This window comes from Daucus carota, chromosome 3 (assembly GCF_001625215.2).
Source record: "Daucus carota subsp. sativus chromosome 3, DH1 v3.0, whole genome shotgun sequence".
NCBI lineage: Eukaryota > Viridiplantae > Streptophyta > Magnoliopsida > Apiales > Apiaceae > Daucus > Daucus carota.
In genome coordinates, this window is record NC_030383.2 from 1,152,808 (window position 1) to 1,179,077 (window position 26,270).

Genomic DNA, 26,270 nt, shown 5'->3' on the forward strand with positions numbered 1-26,270 from the left:
CCGTCCTTTTTTACATGTCCATTTTGATTTTTGACCAGTCAAATTAACTATATTTTGACTGAACTTTACACGTATTAGATAATTGGAAAAATTAATAAAAATTATATTACTAGAAAGTATATTTAATCTATTTTAATATGCAACTTTCAGATTATAAAAATAACGAGTAGATAATTTGTAATGTTTAGTCAAAAATTGGTGAATTTGGCTTCTCGAAAAGCAAAATAGACATGTAAAAGGGGACGGAGGGAGTATTTATTTGCATCTCGGTTTAGTTGGATCGCCATCAATAGAATTTATTTTATACTTCTTCCGTTTCAAAGTAAGTGCCGTTTTAATTTTTGTCACGTGACTTGAGGTGGAATATTTATTTCGTTTACCAAAGACTTTGACCTTTCACCCATGCATACCGGGTAGTTGTTGTTGACCGTTCTTATAAAAAATAAAATATCAACATTGTCACCTCTATTTTTGATTTTTTTATTTATTTCTGACCTATGATCGGTATCTTAGTATTTTAAATTTCACGTGTATCATTGTATCTTATTTGCAATTTAAATAAATAAATTAGTTAATTATTGAAACCTCATTTTTTTTTGCACTTTGGACATCTATAATGATTTACTACTTAAAAGTTGCAATCATAAACTATTTGAATAAATTGAATTTTAAAAATCCAGAAAGTATTTTAAAGAATATTCTTCATTATACTTTGTACTATCAATTTTTTTAGTAAACTTTTTATGTGATATCCTTACCATTGAAGTATGACTAATATTAATTAGTATATTAAATTTGAAATACAATAATATCACCGAAAAATTTAATGAATAAAAAATGATAAGAAAGTCAGAGGCAGAAGGAGTTTTCTTTAAGAAAATTTAATCCTCTTGTGCATGACTTTAAATCTTCATATATCACGTAAATTCGACATGTTTGAGCGACACAAATAACATGCATCGAGCACGATTGGATAGCTCAAGTGGTGGGTTTATCCTCTGTTGTCCCGGAGACCCGAGTTCGACTCTGCCTCATCCGAACAGTATTAGAACGGATACTCATTTGTAAGGCATATAAGATTCTATTATCAAAAAAAGTAAAAAATAAAAAAAATTAACATGCATCATTGCCAGTCGCCCTGAGTGAGGGATGCGGTTGTTATTCTTTGTGAATCATATACGTAAGCTTTTAGTTTCTTCTTTGTCAAATTGATTTCAGTTTTTCTTAATGTTATTGATTTTCTTTTTATTGTTTTGATTTTTTCAATATGTTAAATGAGTTCTCTACTTCTCTTGCCTTTTTATCATGTTAAAATGATTTTTTCAATATATTAAAATGAGTTCTCTTGTGCACTTTAGCGTCGGTTAGAAAAACCGACGCAATAGAGACTACTCTATAGCGTCGGGTTCATATACTGCGCTGGACTGCCGACGCTAAAGGTCTTATTTGACTTAGGCATTTTTGTACTAGTGTAAAATAATAAAAAGTAAAATGATTATTCTACTTTCCTCAGCTTTCCACAAATGGGGACATTTTTTTAGTAATACGAAAAACTCATTTCCAAATATATATATTTCAAATGGACATAATATCGGTTGTCATTTTAAATTTTCTAACTTATTCAAACAATATAATATTCGTGAAAATAGTATACTAGCATTTGGATTGTCATTTGAGATTTTAAATTAAGATTAAATTCCTCATTTCTTACCTAACATATCATGCATCTGGCTAAATATATAATTTGGAACAAACTGTAATTTCCAAATAAGTACTAGAATTTCTTTCTTTATTTTCTTTCCAAACTTTTATCGATGATTTTGTCTGCCCTCTCCGTCAAATTGATTTCTTTCTTTCCTTTTATCTCAGGTTAAAGATTGACCTTCTCATGTGAAATACTTACAGTATGTTACTATGTTAGTATTGAACTGATTTCGTAACAAGTGAAATTTCTTTTTGTGTTTACAATAATATTTGATAATTTAGCACTGAGAAAATGTTTTATCACATGTGGTGATAGGACTCGTATTAAAATATTAAATTAAATATCTGAAAGTAACTTGTCCAAAAGTCAATCTTTCTATAGGCCAATCAAATACAAACAAGTGACACCGACTATATGTGCTTGTTGGTGACACTCTTTCTGTGATAATTACACCTTTCCTACTACCATTAGTCACATTGACGACTATATATGAAGGTATCAGAGATGACTGTTGAATGGAGGTTGTTTTTTTTTCATAGCAAAAGACGTTAGAGCAAATCCAATGCAAGATGTAAAATAGTTATAGATATTGTTATAAATTAGTATTAAAAAGTGTTTTTCATTGTTGAAATAGAACTTCAACTCCAATGCTAGATGCATTTTGCATCCAAATAATTCCAAATTTAAGTAACTTTAGTCCCTCTCTCTTAAATTTTATTTAAAGTTCACCATTATATATACCAATTATAGTTAATTGATGATGTGTCATGGATGCATAAATGCATATTTGGTTTCAAATTTAGAATTAAAAAGTGTTTTTCATTGTTGAAATAGAACTTCAACTCCAATGCTAGATGCATTTTGCATCCAAATAATTCCAAATTTAAGTAACTTTAGTCCCTCTCTCTTAAATTTTATTTAAAGTTCACCATTATATATACCAATTATAGTTAATTGATGATGTGTCATGGATGCATAAATGCATATTTGGTTTCAAATTTAGAACCAAAGATGCATAAATACATATTTGGTACGAGTAAAGGCCGTTTGACGTGATTTAAAAATAATGTTTATTACTTATAAATGAGAAGTTAATTATAAGTAAAAAGTAACTTTTATCTTATGAGTTGGGATATATTTTTTGGTGTTTATAATTAAGTGGGTATAAAAATTATTAATATAATAATAAATTATCTTTTAAAATGATCTTGTACATATTTGTAAAATCAAGTAAAAAAAATAAAATAAAATTATCAAAAAAAGTTGAGATTTCCAACTTCTCAGATTATGACTTATAAGTTGGAAATGAACTTATAAATTCGTCATACAAATAATAGGAACAAATAAATTCAAAAACTGGGTTTATAAGTGGAGTCAAACACAACCTAAGTCGCTTGTGATTTATAAGTCAAAAAACTGACTTTTAAAATACAGTTAAACTGCCTCTACTATTCAAATTAGGTTTAAAATAATCCATTGACCTAATATAAATACTAAGTTTCCCTAATATAATTGAAATTAGCTGTACTAAGCTGAAATATGTCAAATTCATTCTATTTTACTAAAGAGCATGACGTTTCTCCAATGCATAATTGTTTGAATAACTTATCTTTTAATATTATAAAGAAATAATCCTTTGTACGCGTGAGTTACTTCTTCAAATAGTTTTTGATATTTTTGCACCCCGGGCCTGGGATCGTCTCAGACTCCTCAAGGGGCGGCTAGCATCTGAGGGTTTTCAGTAGATGTTCCCTTTTGCTGTTTTTATATCCTTGATGTCTAAATACTAAGTACTAAGTAGCAAGCTTTTGTTTTCCTAGGTTTGTCTACATGCTTGCATAGTTGCATGACTTTCTTGGAGTCTCTTTCATTTCTATGTAGTTTGGTGCTCTATGACTGGTTCTATGCTTTTTTGTATTGGCTTTGCTAAGTCAATATGTAAGATGTTCCGAGATTGATTTATAAACAGATGTATGGCTGGCTTTATGCTTTTTTGGGTTTTTTTACAATCGGAAAATATTTTTGTAAAATTTTTGTAATTTTTGAAGAAAATTTGCAAAAATATAATTTTACAAATAAAAATTGAAACGATACTAATTTCTGAATTCAATTTTGCAGAAATACGGAAGTTTCATTTGATAAAAAAAAAGAGTTTGTTGACATGATTTCAAATGAAACTTTCGTATTTCTACAGAATTGTTATATACACAATCGTAAATACATAGAAATTTATATTTGCAATTGATTGGAAAAAAGGAAAAATGAGTGTACAAGGTCAATGCTCATATCACATAAAAAATCACAAAATCAAACAGCAGTTGTTGAACTCACAGTTTGTTAAGCTAACATGGAGAGAGAGAACAGAAAAGTAAAACTTGTATTCAACTAACTGAGTCTTACAGAGTGGCTTCACTACAATATATACAAGCAAGCTAACTAATTCTCTAACAAACTATATGCTGTTGACAGGCTGTATGTACACGTGTAGTATAGAGAATAAATATTAATCATGTAATGCCAACACCCCCCCGCAAGTTGGAGGGGAGCACACCCAACTTGGACATAATGTTCTGATGTTTAACACCATTCAGGGCTTTGGTGAACACATCCGCAAGCTGTAATGTAGTAGGAGTGTAGGAAAGTGAAATAAGACCAGAACTTAGTTTTTCACGAACGAAATGGCAGTCCAAATCAATGTGTTTCGTTCGCTCGTGGAAAACTGGGTTCTTAGCTATGTATATTGCAGATTGACTATCACACTTCACTGGAATAGGTGTCACATCTGGAACAGAAAGTTCATTTAGAAGACGAGATAGCCAAGCAAGTTCAACAGTAATGCGGCGGATAGAACGGTATTCAGCTTCTGCTGAAGATAAGGAAACAGTGTGCTGCTTCTTTGATTTCCAGGAAATAATGCTGTCACCTAGCATAACAACAAAACCACTCACAGATTTTCGAGTATGTGGGCAAGCAGCCCAGTCTGCATCGCAATAGGCAGTAAGATTGTATACTGGTTTTGAGTTGTAAAATAAACCTTGACTGGGAGTAAGCTTAAGGTATCTGAGAACATGTAAAGCTGCTTCCCAATGTGGAACTCGAGGAGAACTCATGAATTGACTAAGGTGTTGGACAGCAAAAGATATATCAGGACGTGTGTTAGTGAGAAAATTCAGTTTGCCAACCAACTTTCTGTATGAAGAGAAGTCAGAAACAGGATCGCCTTGATCATGGATAAGTTTAATAGTAGGATCGAGGGGACTGACTGCAGGTGGAGCATCGAGACAATCAAATTCTTTGAGTAAATCTTGAGTAAATTTGGTTTGAGACACAACCATACCAGATGAAACATTCTGAAATTCAAGGCCTAAGAAATAACTCAGATTTCCCAAGTCTTTGATTTTGAAGGTGTCGTTGAGAAAGGCTTTTACAGCAGTAATCTCAGTTAAGTCATCCCCAACCAGTAAGATATCGTCAACATAGACAGCTAGAAAAACAGTAGAAGATCCTGTTTTCTTGTAGAAAAGTGAGTAGTCATTCTTGGAATAAGAATATCCCCGTGACAAGAGAGCACAACAAAGTTTGTAATTCCAATTTCTGGATGCTTGACGAAGTCCGTAAAGGGATTTAATGAGTTTGCAAACTAATGTGGAATCATTAACTTCAAGACCTGGAGGTAATTGCATATAAACATCTTCAAATAAATCGCCATGTAAGAAGGCGTTGTTCACGTCTAGCTGGTACATGTGCCATTGTTTCTTAACTGCAGTAGCAACAAGAGTTCGAATAGTTGTCATCTTAACAACTGGAGAAAAAGTTTCAGTAAAATCAATACCAGCCTTTTGAGTGAACCCTTTAACAACTAGTCGAGCTTTGTAACGCTCGATGGAACCATCAGCATTATGTTTTACTTTGAAAACCCAACGACAGGAGATTGCCTTTTTACCAGGAGGCAAGGGGACTAACTTCCAGGTATTATTGGCTTCTAATGCAGAAAACTCAGCAGCCACAGCCTGCTACCATTCTGGGTAGATCATTGCTTCTGCAAAAGATTTAGGCTCTGCAACTGGTATTTGGAGAGGAAGTGGTGTGGGAATAGCACAGCAAACAGATTGAGGAGAAAGCAATGAATTAAGAGGAATACAATTTGAGGTAATGGTGCATGAACACAAAGAATCTGAACAAGCATTATGTACAGAATGAACATAATCTGTTAGATAGTTTGGCAGTTTTGAAGTTCTGGTTGATTTTCTGAGAGGTGGTGGCTGTGGTGAATCTGAGACAGAACTTTCAGATTGTTGAAATGAAGAGGAGGACTGTATAGGTGTATGAGAGACTGTAGGAGTAGAAGAGTGTATGGGAGACTGTGTAGAAAGTTGTGAAGGGATAGACTGTGATGATGACTGTGATGGTGACTCAACAGTAGGAGTAGATTGATCAGGAATAGGAAAGTCAGGGACAGGTAAGGGAAAGAATGTAGAGGAGTTAACATCTACATATGGAAAATGGTTTTCATAGAAAACAGCATCTCTGGAAATTAAAATTTGCTTTGTTTCCAGACTGTAAAATTTATAGGCTTTCTTGCCCTGTGGATAACCAAGAAAGACACAAGTGATTGCTCTGGGGGTGAATTTATCCCTATGAGGTTTTGGAGTAGTCACCAGGCTTAAACAACCAAAAGGTTTTAAGTGATCAAAACTGGGTTTTTCCTTGAGTAATACTTCATAAGGGGAAAGATTATTTAAAACTCTGGAAGGAAAGAGATTAATAAGGTGAGTGGCTGTAAGGATGCAATCACCCCAGAACTTAACAGGAAGCTGTGATTGGAAGAGAAGAGCTCTGGCTGTCTCTAGTAAATGCTTGTGTTTTCTCTCCACAACTCCATTTTGTTGTGGAGTAAAAGCACAAGAAGTCTGATGTTGAATGCCTTTAGATTTAAAGAAATCTTTAGCAGCATGACTGAGACCAATTTCTAAAGCATTATCAGACCTTACTGATTGTACAGGTAATTTGAATTGTTTCTCAGCTAAGATAATGAATGATTTAAGGAAGTCAAACGCAGAGCTTTTGTTAGCAAGCAAATAGGTCCAAGTAGCTCTAGAAAAATCATCTACTATGGTAAGAAAATATCTGAATTTGTTGTAAGTGGGAGCCTTGTATGGGCCCCAAACATCAACATGAATTAATTGAAAAGGACTTTTACTGTGAATATGACTGACAGGAAATGGCAACCTTTGTTGTCTTGCCTTAGCACAAACAATACAAGGTACATCAAGCATAGAGTCAACATTACAAATATGTAATGATTTAAGTTTGTCAAAAGGTAAATGACCTAATCTGGTATGCCACATCATGCATTCTTTATTATTACTAGCAAAAGTCTTACTAGTATTAGCAATGGAAGCAGAATTGACATTTGGAAAGGTGACAGAAGTGTCTGATGAAGATGATGAAGGTGCAGAGCTGGAATATGAAAGAAGATACAAGCCTTTAAATGCTTTACCAATTTCCAGTTGTCTCTTCTGTGAAGAGTCCTGCAAATAACAAAAGTCATTAGTGAATTGTAAGGTACAATTCAGCTGACTTGTTAATTTGCTCACAGAAAGAAGATTGAACTGGAACAGTGGAACATATAAGACATTGGCAAGAGTAATATCATGTGATATTGGAACAGTGCCAATGGAAGTGATATGTAAAATGTGACCATTAGGCAGAGATATGGTTAGAGGTGTGTTTAAGATGGTAAGTGAACTGAATAAATGTTTCTGTGAACACATATGATCATTAGCCCCACTATCTATGATCCAAGTAGCAGAATCAGATTGTGACATACAAGCAACTATAGAGTCTGAACAGAGAGAGTTACCAGCAAAGTTTGCATAAGAAGTATCTTGATCTGGTGGCTTAGTAGTTTTGAGAAGCTGGAGCAATTGAGAGTACAATTCTGGAGTCATAACTGGAGCAGAATTATTTGATGAAGTTGTAGAATCTGCAACTGTGTCAGGAGTAGAATCATGTTGGAGGACATCAGCATTTGCAGCAAACCTTTTAGTAGACTTTGTGAACTTGAAATCAGATGGGAAGCCATGAACTCTGTAACATTTGTCAATAGTGTGCCCTGTCTTCTTGCAGTATTTGCAAGTAAGATTAGATTTCTTGAATTGACCCTGAGAAGCCTGAGAAGTCTGAGAAGAAAATGGTTTGGAATTGACATGAAGTGATGTAGAATCTGTTATCAGATTGTGAGAAGAATGAATTTCTCGTTGAGCTTCTTCCTGTAGAAGAAGATTGTACACTTGACTGATGGATGGCAGAGGATTGGACATCAGAATAGAACCTCTCATCACATTGTAAGATTCATTTAGACCCATAAGGAATTTGACAACTCGTTGATTCTGACGCAAAACAGCATTCTTAGGTGCTGCTTCACAGGTGCAAACAGGAGTGAGGCAAAGAGAATCAACATCATCCCACAAGACTTTCAATCTAGTGAAGTAATCAGCAACAGTGCTATTTCCTTGACGTATTTCACAAAGATCCTTTTGCAAAGCAAACAGTTGTGTTCCATTAGAGACATTATAGCGCTCATCAAGTTCTTTCCACATTTGATAAGCCGAATCAGCACGACTAACACTACGAGCAATGGTCTTGTCCAAGGCACCAAGAATCCATGAAATTACCATGTCATTACAACGAGACCAGCTGGTAAACGAAGGAGAAGAAGGATCTGGTTCTGGAATCCTTCCATCAACAAACCCTAACTTGTTGCGAGCAGATAAGGCAATTCTCATTGATCTTTTCCAACTACTAAATCCAGTTCCATCAAAACAATCACTCACAAGTTTCATTCCTGGACTGTCTGATGATTGCAAATGCAGTGGATTATCTTGAAGAGTGGTAGAATTGTGATCGAAAACATGATTGTTTGAAGAACTCATGATGTTACAACTCAAAACAATCAATCAATTAAGAAGGGAAGACTAAATCTCTGAATTAATCGCTATGGTAACGAACAATCACCAGAGTAAAACGAGCAAGATTGAACAATCACGAATCAACAAAACAATCTAAAGATGTTTACAAACAAATATGTACAGTAACAGAGAGGAATAACGAAGTAAAGTGAGAAACGAAATCACCGGAGAAATCACCGGAGATGAACAAGCAGCGGAGATGAAGGAACAAGCAGCGGAGTTACAGCGGAGATGAACGGAGATGAGTAGATCGGTGTCGCTCTGATACCATGTTGAACTCACAGTTTGTTAAGCTAACATGGAGAGAGAGAACAGAAAAGTAAAACTTGTATTCAACTAACTGAGTCTTACAGAGTGGCTTCACTACAATATATACAAGCAAGCTAACTAATTCTCTAACAAACTATATGCTGTTGACAGGCTGTATGTACACGTGTAGTATAGAGAATAAATATTAATCATGTAATGCCAACAGCAGTAAATCAGATCTTCAAATCTGAGATTATATTTTTGTTATTTATACAAATATTTGAGATATAATCAAAAAGAAAATTTGATATATTTTAATAATAAAACTTGTTAAACTTGAAAACTAGCGCTTGATTTCTCTGAATTTTAATAAATTTATAATAATCAAAAAGAAGTTTTAATAAATTCTAAATTTGTCAAACAGAGTTTTATCGTCTACCTAAACTATTAAAAGAATTTAACCATTTCATTCTCGTACTATAAATAGTATTCTGCAGGAGCAAATAATTCACCATCTCGACTTTGCAATTCCACTCATTGTATTCTCAAACTCTTCCCTTTTCTTTTTACTATTCATAACATATATACAAAAACAGAAGTTGAAAAAATCATTATGGATCCAACTAGCATTCCCGTTGTGGGAAAAATTGTGGAGAAAATATCCGATATAATCGTGGCAGCTTTGTTTAGCCATCTAAACTATATGTTTTGCTCCAAGTCTCTTGTTGAAGATCTCAAATCTGAGAATGAAAAACTTGAGATCGTGGAGAATGTGATGTCCAGAAAAGCTGATGAAGAAAGTAACAACAGCAGAATAATGGAGAAGCATGTGGTGGACTGGAAAAAAGCTGCCAGACAAAACCAGGAGAGTGTTAAAAGCTGTTTGGAAAAATACGATAACCGTCCTTCAGGGAGGTGCTTCCGGGGCTCCTTCAAATTACTAACCACCCGGAACAAAATCTTTACAAAACTAACCACCTTTTTTTTCACTTCACAAAACTAACCACCCTAATTCATAATCATCCAGAGGCGAACACCACACAAAATATTTTTGCAGGAGGCCCTTCCCAGGGGCGAACAACAAAGAATTTTCCTTATATGTTCGCCCCCCCCCCACGGGCGAACATAGTAGGGAAATTTTTTGTTCGTTTGCTCAAAAATTCTTCACTTTTCAGTTCGTTTATTTAATTTATAAAAAATTCAAAAAAAGGGAAAATTGTGATAATTTATATTATTATATTTTATAATATTATATTATATAATGATATAATATTACAAAATTATTTTATATTAAAATATAATATTTTAATATTTAAGTTCATATTTAAGCTCATAAAAGATAAATAATATTGTTATTGTTTTATTTTTGTTAATCCGAAAACGTCATGTAATATCTTGTCCCGAATGCATTTGATCAAACACAGCACTTTTATTCATAGAAGATATTAAAACAACGATAACACGACTTAAATTGAAAAGCAGAAAACAATTACGACGAAACTACAGACCACTTAATCGTCCTCGGACGACATTACACTATCAGAATAATAATCCGGAGTGGTGACCAATGCAAGGTATTGTTGTTCCTTAAACCGGTCCCCTTCTTCCCGAAACATCCTAGCATCATCGTATAGACTCTGACGATGCAGTCGCAGATTCATGCGATTCTCCTCTTCTCTCGCTCTGAAGAGGGCGGCCTCCAGCTGCTGCGGCGTTTCTCGAGGCATAGTACGAGCCCTTTGTTTAGGAATCGGAATCCCAGCTAGTGCACAACGTTCCATGCACACTTCATGCCTACGCACACGCCACTCCCACTCATTCAACATGGTGGTAATCGACTGAGGGGAGTATCGTAAATTAGGGTTTAAAGAGTAGGTAAAGTCATCATCACACCACCATTTTCTACCCATGGCAACAAACAGATCACCTGGTGTGTAACTCATGATTTATGATGAACTATATCTTGTGTGAGGTCTATGGTTGTGTGTGCATTGTGCATATTGTATGTGAACCTATTTATAGGCATAGCATAACATTGCAACGAAATAATGCTGATATTCACATGATCAACAGTTGTATCCCATAATGCTGATATTCACATGATCAACAGTAGTATCTCATAATGCAGAGGTTCACATGATGAACAGTATGTCATAAAGTAAAGGTTCTGCAGAAAGTAAGGCTGCATTAGACTTAAAGCCAAAGGACTTGTAAAATCCAAAATTATTATCAGATCCGGAAAGATTTTTAGCCACTTGTAAATGCATTATTTTGAAGGGGAATAACTGCATCCTTCAATAACATATCAAACTGCAAGGACTTGTCATATCAAACTTTAATTATGAGTTGTCTACTCACCCCTTTAAATTGCAGCTACTGTTCTACTGCATTACAAGTTTGACTCAAGAAGATACAAGAACTGCAGAGACTTGTCATTTTAAATATTTTAATTATTTTAATCAAATGTAATTTTATTTTCACTTTATGTAATGCTTGTGTTTCCTTTAATTTTATGTAATGCTTGTGTTCTTTTAATTTTATGTAATGCTTGTGTTTCCTTTAAATTACACATCCCTCAGTTTATGTAATGCTTGGATTAACAATAATAAAAAATAAGCACTAAAATATGTCGTTTTTTCGGTAATATGAATAATTTTGTTTAGGTTAATATAAATAGATATTGCTCATATCATTATGATTTGGAAAAATAAAAACTGCAAATAAAAGTACATTTGATAAGTTCGAGGTCTTTAATATTCTCAATCCTGAGTTATGTCGACATAATAGTCGGAATCATAATCTTCATCATCATCTTCAGCATCAGCGGCCACCGAGGTATGCTTTTCATTGCTGCTCTCGGTGGACGCACAGGTGCGTACGCCCAGGGGCTACTATCCCCCGCAAATGCAGCAAAAGCGGGTAAAGGTGTGGTAAAACCCTGGCCGCTGGTGGACATCATCGGAGTGAACGTGACAGGTGGACTCCCGAATCTGTATGTACTGCTCCCAAAGGACGGGTCCTGGGTGAATGGGGGAGGTGTGTGATCCTCTAAGAATGACATGTCAGGACGATATACATATGACTCTGACAAGTGATCCTGTGACGGACCCTCATCGTCCTGTGCCTCATCATCCCCTAATCTGCTCCTTTGGGGCCATGGAACCCCCTCAGATGTAGAAGGCTGAATGAATGGAGACCAACCACCAGCCTCAAAAGTACCTGCTCCATCATGACCTGCAGAATGTGAGGTGCCTGCAAGGTGTGAGCTACCCACATGGGTGTAGTAAGTGCCCTCTTCGGGCACTACCGGTGTGACTGGTGGTCGTCCCCTACGCCCTGCAGGAGCCCGTGCCCTAGGTCTGGCAGGGGCCTGTTCCGTAGGTCGACGCTGTACACGCGTAACCATATCCTGTAAAATATGGTTTGCCAGACCCAAATCAGGAGCATAAGGGTCAATGGCACGCTGCATAGCGGATAACTGCTCCTCCTGTTTACAAACATGTATATTTAAGTCAGAACAGTGTACAAAACAAGCGGAGAACATGTATATTTAAGCATGTATATTTAAGCATGTATATTTACCAGTTCCTGTGGCGAGAGCTGTGTTCCCTGGAAGGCACCCTCCTGCTGTGGCCAGTGTAAGGGGTTAATGATGATTCGACGTGTGACCCTGTGGAACCATGGCAGGTATGAGGCAGTGCAACCCTCGCCATGCATAAGTGGAGGAGATGCGAGGGCACGCTCCATGCGCGAATCCCAAAGATCAACAAATGGCTCCCTCGCGTACATCCAATCAACCTGCTCGTTGTAGTGGTCGTGCAGGTCCTGATGATTAGGGTAGGGAGAGGAATATGGTACACCCTGCATAAAACCAAACTGCCTCGTCACCCTGTCCGTGTAGCACCACTCGACGTAGGACATGTACATCATGGGGGCGGGAGCCGTCCAACGCAAGTACACAGTGGCCTCCGGGTGATGCTCTGCAGGTAAATCAGCATATGGCCTCCATCGAAACTGTCGGGGTGTCAACGCATCCAACTCATATTGTGTCATGCGGCTCTGCGCATGCGGCACCTGACAACGCCTAAGTGGCGCCTTCCACCTACAGTGGAAGTTGGCATAAGTGCTCAGAGGTTATACATGCAACAAATATGAATTGAAGTTAATCAACAAAAGGAGTGACAACATACCTCAGCGCCAGCGGGTACTCGAACAAGGGTTGACCCCTGTGCCTAGGCGCTAGTGACGGAAAGCGCTCATAAATCCACACCTAGCGGCAAGGTTAGTACAAGTGCACATGATGAATAAATAATACAACAATAAAGACGAGAAATAAATATTACTTAATTTTAAATTCGAAATAATTATCTCTAACTATTTTTACAAATCTGATTTTTTTAATTTAAACTAGTAATCTAAACTAAAATTAGCACTACCACTACTAATCAACAACAATCATCACCAACTACTAATCTATTTAATTTAATGGTGTCAAGTTTACTTTTAAATTCGATTTAATTTAATTTCATTAAATTCAATAAAAGCTAAAATTAAATTGATTATATTTAATCTACTCTTAACGTAAATAATACAATAATCATCACCAACTACTAATCTAAACTAAAATTATCACTACCACTACTAATCAACAACAATCATCACCAACTACTAATCTAAACTAAAATTATCACTAACATAAGCTACTACCAAATACCAACTAACAAAACCCATTATAAATTATCAAACAAATTACTAATCAAGTCTAATTTTTAATTCATTCAAAATATGAGATCTACACTAATTTTCCCAATTTTATAATTCGAAAAAATTAGCGGCAAGGTTAGTACAAGTGCACATGATGAATAAATAATGCAACAATAAAGACGAGAAAGAAAGTTGTGGTTGGTTTAGTATTACCTGTACCAATGTGGCGTAGCCACAGAAATCAGTACAGTTAGCCCTGCTAGAAGAACATAGCTTCTGGTATAGGAAGCCAAGAACAGCACTACCCCAGCTATACCGACGCAGCTGGTCCATGTCCCTCATTAACCATAGAAGGTCAAGCTGCACGCGGTTCCCGCTGCTGTGGGGGAACAATGATCCAATAACGCATAGTAGGTGCGCCCGAATATGGTAGGTAAGCTGTACACCATAACCTATATCCTCTGGATCCAACTGCTCCAACCGCTCACAAGACCCGAAGTTATCCACAAGCCATTTGATCTTTAAACCACCTCGGTTAACATCGTCCTTGGCTTCTGGTAATAGCCCAAGAAATTCGCCTACTAGCACGCGCCTTTCCTCCACGCTGGTACTCGCTCCACGGAGGATCAGTGGATCACCCTCAGTGGGTAACCCGAGAATGTGATGAACATCCTCAAGAGTGATAGTGGCCTCTCCGAACGGCAGGTGGAAGGTGTGCGTCTCTCCACGCCATCTCTCGATAAAGGCTGTAATCAAACCCCTGTCGTGCTTGAACTGTCCCAGCCTAAATATGCAATCAAATCCTAAATCCCTGATTGCATCCATGATCATCTGATGCGGTCTGTGGGCTCGAACTGCCTTCCAATACTCCCCAAAGTTTGTCCTCAATCTGAAATCAGGGGGTGGCTGAAATAATTGTAGTGCACAAAATATTAGTCCCTATAGGCTACAGACTCATACAAATGTAAAAAAAATTGCACTAAAGAAGGAGTTTACCTCTATGTTGTCCCACACAACCTGAGACCTGTGCACAGACTGTAATGTCAACAAACTCCCGTCTAAAGGTCCGGGACCAGAACGACCGACATCCATCTGCGAAATTAAATTCAAAATATTTGTTATTAAATTTGAAATTGTTTCATTAAATCCAATATTCGAAATAATTTTCATTTTAATTGTAATAATATAACATTGTGATTTTAATTTTAATTGTAATTATGTCTAACTAATTTTACAAATATGATTTTTTTATTTTATATTATATTTTATATTATATTTTATATTATATTTTATATTACTTAATTTTAAATTCGAAATAATTATCTCTAACTATTTTTACAAATCTAATTTTTTTTATTTATTGGAATAATATAACATTGTATAATTTAAATTAAAATTTGCACTACCACTACTTAATTTAAACTACTAATCTAAACTAAAATTAGCACTACCACTACTAATCAACAACAATCATCACCAACTACTAATCTATTTAATTTAATGGTGTCAAGTTTACTTTTAAATTCGATTTAATTTAATTTCATTAAATTCAATAAAAGCTAAAATTAAATTGATTATATTTAATCTACTCTTAACGTAAATAATACAACAATCATCACCAACTACTAATCTATTTAATTTAATGGTGTCAAGTTTACTTTTAAATTCGATTTAATTTAATTTCATTAAATTCAATAAAAGCTAAAATTAAATTGATTATATTTAATCTATTCTTAACGTAAATAATACAATAATCATCACCAACTACTAATCTAAACTAAAATTATCACTACCACTATTAATCAACAACAATCATCACCAACTACTAATCTAAACTAAAATTATCACTAACATAAGCTACTACCAAATACCAACTAACAAAACCCATTATAAATTATCAAACAAATTACTAATCAAGTCTAATTTTTAATTCATTCAAAATATGAGATCTACACTAATTTTCCCAATTTTATAATTCGAAAATTATTTTAATCAAATCAAAAATTCATAATAATTCCTATTTCTATTAATATTTTTTTAATTCCAAAATTCGAAATAATTCCAATTTTTAATTCCAAAATTCGAAATAATTCCAAAATTCGAAATAATTCCAATTTTTAATTCCAAAATTCGAAATAATTCCAATTAAATTCGAAAATGTGAGATTGCTTATTTTTATTCTATTTTTTAACGTAAAACACCCAAATTTAATCTACTAACCTAATTTCTAAATTTAATCTACTAACCTAATTTCTAAAATTAACATAATCTACTAACAAATACCAACTAACAACATTCATTATAAATCATCATACAAAATTACTAATCAAGCTTGTCATATAATTTGTAGCTACTAGCAACTAAGAACAATCATTATAAAATTTATAAAAATACATGCATGCAATTTGATGAGATTGAGAATGGTGGAAAAACCTTGAAAATGGGTGAAATTGATTAATTTGATCCGGTGAAAGTAGCAAAGCAAGCTCCTTTTTCCCCCCTTTTCTCTGTCCGGATCACCCTTTCTTCTAGAAATTGAAGCTTGCAATGTGTGAAAATCTGAGAAGAAGCTGTTTGCTGCGGCGAAGATGAAGAAGAAACAAAGGGGTTGGGGTTTTGAGGGGTAAAAGGGACACGTGGCCGCCCCTGACTGGGCCGGACACGTCAATGCTTCACAGGTATGTTCGCCCGTGGCAGGGGCGAACACACTTGCCTGGAGTTCTTCTGTTCGCCCGTAGCAAGATCTGGGCTTAAAAAAAAATTTCAGCTGTGTTCGCCCGAGGGGTGTATGAATTAGGGTGGTTAGAAATGTGAAGTGAAAAAAAAGGTGGTTATATTTGTAAAGCTTTTGTTCAAGGTGCCTAGTAATGTGAAGGAGCCGTGCTTCCGGTGTCTCCCAATTCCTCATCCCTTCTCCCGTTACAGATTAGGCATGGAGGCGGAATCGATAGCCAAGACAACAACTGAATTAGCTACTTCCGGAAATGGCTACCTGGCTCACCCAATTGCATATCTCCCACTGGATATGAAAGCACCAGTAACTGAATTTCATGAATTCAAATCTAGAGAAGAGGCTTATCAAAAGCTGGAAGGGCTAGTCACCGATTCTAGTTCTTCAATCCTTGGGATATACGGAATTCCAGGAACAGGAAAGACTCGATTAATGGAGCGAATCACGACAGAAGTTGGTAAGAAGGGAACCTTTGACAAGGTCGTACGAGCCAATGTGAGGAACGCGAAGTTGGATGTGATAGGCATACAACAACAGCTTGCAGGGAAGCTAGGTTGCGACTTTGAATCTGAAACTGATGTGGAACGTAGAGCTGGTCAGCTGAGATCTAGTTTAAGGCAGGGAGGTAAGGTACTCGTCATACTAGACGACCTATGGAGTGAAATTCCTTTAGATAGAATCGGAATTTTGTCTGAAGATGGTATGAGTTCCAAGGGCGGTAAGATTCTGTTGACATCACGAAGTGAGGAGGTATGCAAGAGCAACAAATGCAAGCATCCAGTCAAAATACAACCTCTTACATTTCCCGAAACTTGGGATATGTTCAGCAAAACAGTTGGTGCTGATACAATCAACTCTTTGCAGAATAGATCCCTTGCCTAGGACATCTGTAAGAGATGCGGGGGTTTACCACTAGTCGTTCTTGCTATAGGTAAAGCGCTCAAATTTAAGCGTCTTGCTTCATGGATGGATGCACTCAATCAACTTAAAAATTCCAATATTGAAGAAGTTCCTGGAATAGGTAAAGAAGAGTATGCGTGTTTAGAGTTGAGTTTTGATAACTTGGAGCACGACGATGCAAAGAAATGTCTCTTGTTGGCTTCTATGTGCCCTGAAGATGCTGACATTCCTACGAGGATGGTGGTTCAGTTAGCAAGAGGCTCCCAGCTTGTGAAGGGTGATGAAATAAAATTAAGAGTACATTCAATGATATCTATACTGCAGTCAGCCTCGTTGTCGCTTCAAGGGAAGGATGGTGATCATATCAAACTACATGACATCATAAGGGACATGGCAAGATCCATTGCCAAGAAACACCACGGATTCTTATTCGCAAGAAGTAGGTCGTTGCCCAATGATTCAGCTGAGTACTCTGGTCTGAAAGTTCTGCATTTAGATGTAGAGGAGACTCATTCACGTTTTCCAAGTGATGTGGAGTGCCCAGACCTGCATCTACACTGTCACTACATTCATCATCATCTACATATATTGACCCAACACCGATGCAGGTATTCATAGACTGTTTTACATATTCACTCAATTGATGATAACTATGATGATTAGTGTTATAGAACGTAAATTGGGACCTTGTAGCACTTTTAAGCGGTTGAGTGAACGTTTAAGTAGAATTTTGAGGCGCTCAATAGCGGATCAATAATATATAATTAAATATTTAATTGCAATATTAATTTAGTTAAAACTAAAGTTATCTATTGGTTAGAATTTAAATTTATAATATTTTTTATAATATATATATATATATATTTTTAATTTTTAATATGACTATAGTTATATTGTAAAAATTATTTTAAAATTAAAAAATTAACAAGTCAACATCATTTTGACCGCTTAATGATCGTTTAATCAATTTATTGTCCGCTTAATTTTCAAAACCACGTAATCACTTTCATACAAAAAATTAGGCGGCCTCTTAATGTGACACAACTGACGATAAAATAAAAATAAATGATTTTTACGGTTCATCAATCAATGCTATCGTCTAGTAATATTAGCTGTATCAATATTTTATAATTGTTATAATATAATTATATATAATTTTACTAAAATATAATATAAACAATAAGTTATAAATCAAGTCATGTTTTAGTGGAATTGTATAATATCAAAAATTAAATATATTTTTGAGTGTATAATTTTAAATATGAACTAAAAATAAAATAATATGTGATACATAATATTTGAATCGGTTTAGTTGTTTATATTAAAAAATTTATTTATTTTAATCATGATCAATTATCAGGTTAAATAATATATATCTGCTACTTAATATATCAATAAAATTAATTTTATACAAAAAAATAATTATTGAAAAAGTATTTCAGTTAAAGAAAAGATTTTATCTTGTACAAATCCCTCTAAATTAAGTTACATACGAACTAAACACAAAATATTAAATCTTGTAATATTTATTTATAAAATATTAAAGTTATAAATAAAGAGTGCCAGTTAATATTTATTTATAAAATATTAAAGTTATAAACCGTATAGAATTGATTGGGACGGAGGGAGTATGAATTAGACTTGTTCATTGAATGACCGTTCAAGGATTAATCAAATAATTGAATCATTAATCAGAACTAATTAAATATTATTTATAAAATTATATATAATTTGGAAGTTAAAATTTAATAAAATAACTTAAATTTATATAGGATAAGTTTTTTTTATTATATATACAATTATCATCAAGAAAATTGACCAAAAATAAAAAAAATTTAACAAAATCATATATGTATATTTAAGCTTATTTAAATTAAATTAATTTTAAAATTTCAATTTTTTATTTATAATTGATCAACTTTTGATCAATCAGATTTTTTAAAAATTATTTTTCGACACGATTACTCAATTCAATCAAGACAGAATCGGTCAATTAAACATCAACTCTAGAAGTTTAAAGGAACGCCTCCAACACACAACTATATTTTCCACATTCACTTTTATGATTTTTTTTATATGTCACTTTTGACTTGTGTATCTAGGTGTATTGACTTGATAGTAAAAAATTATTATTTTTAATTGATTCTTTTTTGAATTAAAATTTTGATTACGTATTTTTTTTCAAAAAAGAAAATTTCAAAAATAATATTTTTAATTCTCCGGTCAAAATACTTAAAAGTGTGTGCTAAAAAATTAAACGTCATATATTAAAAAACATAGGGAGTATATTCATAATGTGTTGTTCAAACGATATTCATCCTCGTCCTTTTTATAAGTCACTTGGACTTTTTACACATAATTTTATATTTTTACCACTTATTTAAAATTATCTTTTCTAATTTTTTTCTTAATTAAAATATGAAACTTATACTTTTATTAAAAAAATTAAAAAATATTAATTCGAAGTATGTGGTCAAAATCAAAAAAGAAAAGAAGTCAAAGTGACTTATATATAAAATTAGGAGGAGTACATGTAAATAAAAAAAAAATAAAAATCACAATTCTTTACAAAAATTTCAGGAATGGATTGGTCAAGGTCAGCAGCTATTTGCAAATCTCAGGTTCTTGGTGCTTGTGGAGTTTAGTTGGCCGGAGAAGTTCTCTCTTGAATCCTTAGACAATCTTAAAACTCTTTGGTTCATCACATGTGACCTTGTCCATTTTGGGAAGAGCGAAGTTGGATTGCTTCCGAAAAAAACTAGAAAATCTTTGTTTTTGGGATTGTGATTTTTCAAAAGAGCTGAATTTAGCAAAACTAAATCATCTTCGCAAGTTAGAGATCTATATCAACACGAGACCTTGGTTGTGGGAAGATAAAATCATTGTGAAGCAGAATACAATATCAAGACTATCCGATCTAGAAGAATTAAGTTTCCCACTGAATTCTACATCCGTGAAGAATGTGCAGAAGATGGATCATTGCCGATATTAGACGAGGTCTGTAAATTGTCACGCTTGACAAGTTTAAATATTTGTTCCCGAGAATCCAAGTCAGGTAAACTTGCAACTATATTTTGCAACTTACGTGAATTCCATTTGTTTGTTGGTAAAAGACCAGATTTTTGGTCTCCGGGAGTGTCTTCGAGGACCAATTCAATTACATTGTCCAACCACGATCTCATAGAACACTACAAGCCTCTGTTTGAAAAGGCTGAAGAGGTGATATTGTGTGGTACTAACTTCACAGGGAGTAGCATTGATATTAGAGACACTAAAGAATTTATCAACTTGAAGTACATGAAGATTCAGGATTGCCGGTTCATTGAGTATTTGGCTAGGATGTCACCGGGTAATAAGATTGGTGGAAGTCTTCCCCAGTCAATACCTTTTTCTAACCTTACCAAATTGAAAATCAATAATTGTCACAGCTTAAAATACCTCTTCTGCAACTCTGTTGCAAGATGTCTTAACAAAGTGCAAAAGCTCAAGATAGAGAATTGTCATATGATGGAAGAAGTCGTGCTCGGAGAAGGCACAAGTGATGGAAATATGAGTATGCCCGAATTACGAAAAATGACCTTAATTGATCTGCCAAGACTCATACATTTTTACAAGGATAACACTTTCTCCGGGCAAATTCAACCTCTCTTTAATCAAACGGTATGCTTGCTTAACCCTTAAATATGTTATAATTGTATTCAAGCGAAATTAGTAAATTATATTTTCAAATATTTAAGCTACATTTATTTCATTAAAAATAAATCATTTTGTTTACTTCATTGAGGCAATATATTTGTTTTCTAGGGATTAAAGTTCAAATTGTCCACCTCAAATATTAGTAATTGCCCATTCTTGATATTTATATAATTTTCATAAACATATGAAATCATTGGCTTAATTAACTTTCTACTAAGCTACATATGAAATATTAGTAATTGTAAATATTGTACAAAATTGGGATAGGGCCACTGTGTACAAAACATGTGAGAAAATATGATTCCCTCCCCTTCGAAAATATCTACTTTCTTATATAGACTAGTACTCTCTGCACAGAGATGAGTACTGGAGTATATACTCTCAGGAGTTATACTTATACATGGCACTTGGAGTGAGTTAGAAATAAGAACCGAACCAAATACCCCTTTCTCTGATGGTATGTTTTGGTTGACTATTTGAGCAGGTTGAATTCCCTTTATTGGAAGAGTTGGATATTAGTGGTCTGGAAGATATAACTGATATTTGGGGAGATAATAATGGCAATGCCTTCTCCTTTTTCGAGCTTAAGAAGTTGAATGTATGGAACTGTAATAAGCTTAAAAATGTGATCCCACCTGCCAAGTTGCCTAGTTCACTCACCTCTGAAGTTGACACTCTTGGAAGCAACACAGATTCGGTCGCTGGCAGAGCTTCTGAAGGACAAGTGAAGGCCATGAATTCTCATAATCCAAACAAAAAATTACAAATTTTTTTGAAGAAAACTGTGCTTGTGTCGAAATCTGTATGCAGGAGGACCCCGACGATAACAGAAGAAAATTTGAATGATCCCTCTGATATTTTAGTTCAAGTTCCGTCACAGAACACAAGGGTATGTCCATTGGTTGAAATGAGTTTACAGAAATTGCCTTGTTTGGAAAAGACAGGGTTGAACTTTGAGGATCCATCTGGAGTAGTGAGTACTTACCCATATCTTGAAAAATTAAATATATGTGAATGCAACAGATTGGAAAACGTGTTCATATCTTCTCGTGATGCAAATTTTAAGAATCTTGAGGACATGTCCGTCACTAATTGCATTATAATGAGAGAGATAATCGGGGCAGGTGACCAAAAAATTGCCAATGGCATTGTGTTCCCTAAGTTATGTTCTGTTAAACTAACGGAGTTGTTAAGTTTGACCAGTTTTTGGGGGTACCCGAGTGAAGAAGCTAACAGCCACAAGGTATATTTACATTTACTGCCAAATGAGTAACATTGATAACATGCATTTGTTTGTGTGCTTGAGTATATATATAAATGCTTAATTCTCTTATGTATGGCTGATAAAACGCGATATTCAGGACCTGATTTTCATGTATATATACTTAAAATCTTCATCTAGTTAGAGCTCCTGTTTGCTGTAAAAGTTTTTAGGTAAAGATTTTCTAAAGTTAGGCATATGCATTATCATAAAGAATGACATTGTTTTGTGTAGGTTGAATTCCCAAATTTGAAGAGTTTTGAACTCAGCTGTGGCAAAATTACTAGCTTGGAAATGATAGAGTTTGGCAGCAGAGATGGCTCTATTTTTCGGCTGGAGAAGTTAGATATAAGTTGTGATGAGGAGATACAAATTCCCAACCAATGGCTACCTCATTTGAATAATCTGGAAAGATTGTCACTGAGACGCTGTTGGTCAGATGAGCTGAAATCTCTACATTTCGCAAAATTGAAGGTGCTCTTACTTCAAGAACTTAGTTGCTCAACTATTTTCTCATTCCCAGACTTTGAAAGACTTCAACAGCTCCGAGGATTAGTGATAACAAAATGTAATTCATTGGAAGCTATTGTGGAGGTTGTTGAGGGTGAAGAAGCTTCTGACATGGATACGGAGACTGTTGCACTAGTTCAGCTGGAATCAGTCCATCTTGAGGGTTTGCCAAAACTCAAAAGTTTTATGCACACAAAGCCTAAGAATCTTATCCCCAGTTTAGAGCATGTGGAAGTGGAGCCCTCCATTCTTTTCATGTGCCCTGTCTTTGGAAATTTCCAACAGCTCAAAAGGTTACAAGTGATTGATTGCAGATTGTTGGAAGGCATTGTGGAGGTTGCAAGAGGCTATGAGACGGATGACAGGATTATCACATTCCCTAAACTCTCTGACATTCATCTTAGAGATTTGCCAAACCTCCAAAATTTCAGTCCCACTACAAGCTATAGTTTCAACATGCCCAAATTATTTCATTTTCATATGTTTCGTTGTCCCCGGGTTGAGAATAAACCCTTATTACAAATAATCGCACAACGGGTACTTGTTTATTCCGATGAGCATCCACAAGGGATTGTCATTCTAAACCTCAACGAGTACACAAGAAGAATAAAAAACCTCGAAAGCGTCGGGGAATCAAGTAACAGCCATCAGGATGTGGAGATGGAAACCATAACAGTTGCAGAAGAGGAAGACAGAGTTGTTGAACAAGAGGCAGAGGTAGTTGTTGTAGGAGAAGAAAGAGGAATAGAGGAAGATTCGTAATTCAATTGTTTTTCATCAACTCAGCTTTCTTTTCCTTTCTTTCTCAAATGTCTCAGACTGTGCATTGTTTTGTATTTGTTTTTCAAGGAAATCTGACGCTGAATTGTGAGATGTGAAAAGTGTCAAGCTCTTAGCTATTTGAATTACAAGATCAACAGACAGGCCTTGTCTTGGAGGTTCTTCGACTCAAGTAACACATTCTTCGTTACTACTTTATTCACATAAGTCATTACTTTTTTTATCTTTTGATAGCAACATATAAATCACTGGATAGGTTTGTCATTAGGTTAGGTTCTGCGTTTTTAACAGGTATGACAGATTTAACAGGTTAGGCTTATTTCCAGATTTCCTCCCTTGCAACTTTTTTAGGCCTCCCTGAAAAGTTACGGTCCGAAATGTGTACTTACTTACTTTGTTGATGTCTCGATATAAGAATCAAGAAAGTAAGGAACAGAAACTGAGCTCCGAAAAAATATTCAATGATGAATGCAAGACATTCTACTTTGCGGGTAAGGAAACGAATGCTAAACAATCTTGTGTCTGTGGAGAGAGTTCATCTCCAAGTGCTGATAATTTAACCGACTTAAAGATTGTAAGTCATATTTTCATTTCATACTGCTTTTTTTAAATTTGTTGTTTTCATAGAATTAACGACCTTTTTGAACTTCTAAAATTAACTAGAAGTGATAAATCTAAATGGATATCCTTGCATTCAACATTGGGAGAGTGATAATTAGTAATACCCGAGTGGATAAAATGCCTGAATTGTGTGTGTTTGTTGGCAGATAAACATGATTCTGAATGAAACACTTCGACTCTACCCACCAGATGTGATGCTAACGAGGGAGACGAATAGAACTGTAAAGCTAGGCAACCTCCAAATTCCAGCTGAAACGCAGCTCTATTTGCCTATGACTGCAATTCATCATGACACTGACATATGGGGAGCAGATGCAAAAGAGTTCAATCCTATATGTCCATGCTCCAAGGCAGTTGATGACCATGCAACCTCAATTTGGGGCACAAATACTTTTTACTAGAATTCCCTGAGTGAAGCCTATAAAACAGACCAGATTATTGTTTTCGACTAATACTTTTGTCTTGTAGAATATTATGACAGGTCAGCTCAATATGTATGTATAACACAATATGAGTGGCAACAAGCCTTCTAATTATATATTTCAAGATTTTTTAAAATGCGAGTTTGAACGGTCTTCTACCAAAGGCACAGGAAAAACGAACCTAAAAAGTCGATCTTCATTTATATTTTGACCATGTAATGTTGATCTTACAAACTTTGTCAGATCATGTGTTGTTGGATTGAGGTCTAGTACGGTGGTCATCACTAAAATTTACTTTAAAGAGAGATTTTAAAGAATTCATCTGTTCCCCAATGAACTCTGGAAAACCCCTGCCGGGATTCTGTTATATTTATTGTTGATGAACAAATCTTTGTTCTTTTGTACTTGAGGGTTAAATTTTATGCGGTGTTTTAGTATGATATCGGTCCTGGTTCTATGGAGTTGGCGGAAATTTCTTATCTTTTTGGATCTATAGGGACTCAGCGCTTGTTGGTGACACTCTTTATTCTATGGTCTGTGGAAGTTACTCACATTGAAGATGGAGGTATGAGATCAGTGTTAAATGGAGGTTGTTTGATACGGTTCGAATGCATAGAGAATAGGCCCATAAATGTCAACAAAAACAGTGACTCCACGTCCACGAGACGGAAGTTCCTGACTATGAAAAATTGATTTTTTTCCCTTTTTCTATAAATCTTTGTGAAGGTGGGGAATCTCTTTTTACTTAAAAAAATACGGTTGTTTTATGGTGGGCACACACTAAACACTAATTTTTATGATTTTGGTGCATTCTTATTGGTCATGTAATCATAAATATGAATGCCTCCTACATTTACACCAAATCCACCAATTAAAATCCACTAAACTCATCAAATTTAGTGCTTAATGTGTGCTCTTGGACACACACTAGAAAGATCCCAAAAAAATATACTCCCTCCGTCTCGTTAAACTTTTCCTGTTTCAAATGTTGGGACTGTTCATAACATGAGACAAATTATTAATTTACGTCTAATCTATAAGACTAAATATAGTCATGAGTGATCTTGTTGGATTCGTATTTACGAGTACTTTAATACAGTGAAATTTTTATATTTAATACTAATACGAAATTAAAGATATTAACGATTAAAAATGTGCGTTGGCAAACGTGTCCGGTCAAAACAGGAAAAGTATTTAGAGACGGAGGGAGTACAAAGTTGGTTTGGATGTTTGGCGATACCGCCGCGAAGCACGACCTTGACAATTAGTTTATTATAACATAAAGATTCTAATATTATTATAGAAATGATACTCCAATGCTAAATATGCTTTTCATCTTATAAACACTATAAATTATTAATCCTTTTTAATTTATAGTAAAGTAGCTGTATAATGTATAAAATAATTACTAATGATTCGAAAGGCACTAATAATTCTAAAGGCGCCCGCCATAGTTGAACTGCCCACTTTAGTCCAGAGAGCATTCAACAAACAATACACCAATGCATTGAATAAACTCAGCCGGCTGATTCCTTTTTCTTAACCTTTAGAATTATTAGTGGTTTTTGAATCATTAGTAATTATTTTATAAAAGACACCCACCCACTAATGACCAATCAAATACAAAAGACGCCAACTAATCTTCCACTAATGTCAGTTTACCAACCCGGGAGCATCTTCTGCTTATTTCCTGTCATCTAAAAAAAAAAAATATTTTCAT

The 26,270-nt window shown here is 34.8% G+C and overlaps 2 protein-coding genes and 1 pseudogene across 8 annotated transcripts in view; 2 read left to right on the top strand and 1 right to left on the bottom strand.

Annotated features, from left to right (window-relative positions):
- Window positions 1-24,686, top strand: part of LOC108211999 (cytochrome P450 734A1-like) — a 38,971-nt gene extending 14,285 nt beyond the window's left edge. Inside the window, exons 1-6 of one of the 7 annotated variants that reach the window (XR_010289724.1) lie at window positions 19,947-20,920; window positions 21,441-22,199; window positions 22,452-23,444; window positions 23,577-23,679; window positions 23,799-24,081; window positions 24,275-24,375. Coding sequence is in view for 1 of the 7 variants with exons in the window: in XM_064088843.1 (XP_063944913.1) it covers window positions 24,275-24,529 (255 nt within the window). In the remaining 6 variants the exon portion in view is untranslated. Of the gene's footprint in view, window positions 1-19,946; window positions 20,921-21,440; window positions 22,200-22,451; window positions 23,445-23,576; window positions 24,082-24,274 lie in introns of those variants that run through there. The other 6 variants (XR_010289725.1, XR_010289726.1, XR_010289727.1 and 3 more) reach the window with 6 other exon arrangements.
- On the bottom strand, window positions 11,638-16,205 carry LOC135151171 (protein MAIN-LIKE 1-like). Its single transcript, XM_064088844.1, has 6 exons — window positions 16,063-16,205; window positions 14,626-14,721; window positions 13,843-14,535; window positions 13,116-13,195; window positions 12,508-13,027; window positions 11,638-12,412 (listed from the first exon to the last, which is right to left on the bottom strand). Exons 2-6 carry the CDS (start codon window positions 14,719-14,721, stop codon window positions 11,696-11,698), a joined length of 2,106 nt encoding a protein of 701 aa, XP_063944914.1. The 5' UTR covers window positions 16,063-16,205; the 3' UTR covers window positions 11,638-11,695.
- Window positions 16,562-19,980, top strand: LOC108214152 (probable disease resistance protein At5g43740; annotated as a pseudogene).
- Window positions 24,687-26,270: the final 1,584 nt, after the last annotated feature.